Raw genomic sequence first — 1,798 nt, 5'->3', positions numbered from 1 at the left:
ATCTATATTTTATAGGTAACAAAATCAACTGAATAAGATTGTTAAGTATTTGAATCTGTGAAAGAGTTTTAAAATTTCAAATTAAATTGTGAGAACATGAGGTAGGAAAACTATGATCATTTAAGTTTACTATTAATGTACACAAAAATGCTATTTATTTGTGGTAGAAATAATGCCTTTTATTTATGTGCTACGCCTGTGTACATGAAAGGCTTTCAAATGCATTATCTGTGTATAAAGTTTCACACTTAAGATGAAAGCCTTATGTAAATCCAGAGGGTACTGAGCAATTTATTAGTATTTTCATGAAAGTTTAATTTTTAAAAATGAGAATCTTTTTTTCTATTAAACATATCTTTCCATCTATTTTCACAGATTTTCCAAAAATCAGCAATATTTTGGCTACTCACTGTTTACACAGATGTAACCCTCATGACACCTTTCACTTTATTTTAGTTTTATGTTTCTTACACATACACATTTTTGCTTTACAGGTTTTTGCCTTATTGCTTATGTTCCATCAATTATTCTCTTCACTTATATTGCTATTGTACTCTGATTCTTAAAAATTTGGTTGAAATTGTTACATCTTGGAAATAATGAGCCCATCAGGGAATTTATATTTAATACGAGGAGGACTTTTATTATAGGCCTGGGATGTGACCTTTTTTGTTTAGTTGATATAAGTTATAAATGTATAGGTATGTCAAAAATAGTAAAACTAACATTTATTTAGTACACTGTAATTAAAAACAGCAAACACATTGAAAAAAAGAAATCTACAATAATTTACTAGTTTTTTATTTGTATATAAATGTCTAAAATTTTAATCAAAAAATTTTTTCCTTTTTTTTTTAGATCAAAGCTTACACACAACTTAAACTTTCAGGTCTTTTGCCATCTGCGTATTGGATTGGACAAGCTATAGTTGATATCCCCTTATTTTTTGTTGTTCTTATTTTGATGTTAGGAAGCTTGTTTGCTTTTCATTATGGATTATACTTTTATGCTGTAAAGTTCCTTGCTGTGGTAAGTTAACTCATGCTATTTATAGATAAAATATTATTTTAAAAAACTATAAACATGGCAATTGGTTGAACAATTTGGTTATTAATTTTTTTAAAGAAAATAGAACAAGTATCTAATTATTGTATATAATATATGTAATCACTTCAATTTATAGTACTATACGTAATTTTGTAAAACAATAGATTACTACTATTTTACAATAATTTCTTGAAACTGAGATTATTTTTCATGTAGACCACTTACTTGTGTGTAATTGGGAATACTGAAATGTATTCCTTCCTTCAGATGTCTTTCTTGGTTGTTCTTATGCTTGAACATGATTTCACAAAGAATAAGCTCTTATTCCATAATTTAAAATATGGCTTAAAATACCGAGGAAAAATTAGATTCACATTCATGTTCACATGTAAATGACTGACTAATAGACCTTCTCATTGATGATTTTTATAGGAAAAAGAGAAAACAGAGCTAGGTGAGATATTGGTGCTGAACGTGGACTTATCAATTTTGCTAGAGATCATACTGACTTCCTATATTAATTTCTACCATATAAAATAATAAATGTCTTCCTGAAAACTTTACAAAATGTATTAAGTGCTGTATATTAAAATAGCAGCTAATAGTTGATTGAGAGAGAGAAAGTTGTAACCAGCTATACTTTCTTTTTATAACAGATAATGAGAGATGGTATTTTACTTGGTATAAAAAACTGTAAATTGTGTTCAGTTTAAATGACCATATTAGTATTGTATTCATAATAAGTTAAAAG

General features: G+C 27.1%; 1 protein-coding gene across 1 annotated transcript in view; it reads left to right on the top strand.

The window, feature by feature from the left end:
• The window catches only part of ABCA5 (ATP-binding cassette, sub-family A (ABC1), member 5), a 126,609-nt gene that overhangs the window by 85,827 nt on the left and 38,984 nt on the right, over positions 1-1,798 (top strand). Inside the window, exon 14 of the mRNA XM_012662226.1 lies at positions 859-1,029. Within this exon, the coding sequence (XP_012517680.1) occupies positions 859-1,029 (171 nt within the window). The remainder of the gene's footprint in view (positions 1-858; positions 1,030-1,798) is intronic.

This window comes from Propithecus coquereli, unplaced genomic scaffold, assembly GCF_000956105.1.
Source record: "Propithecus coquereli isolate 6110/MARCELLA unplaced genomic scaffold, Pcoq_1.0 Scaffold76, whole genome shotgun sequence".
Lineage (NCBI taxonomy): Eukaryota > Metazoa > Chordata > Mammalia > Primates > Indriidae > Propithecus > Propithecus coquereli.
This window is presented reverse-complemented; position numbering and strand designations above follow the sequence as displayed.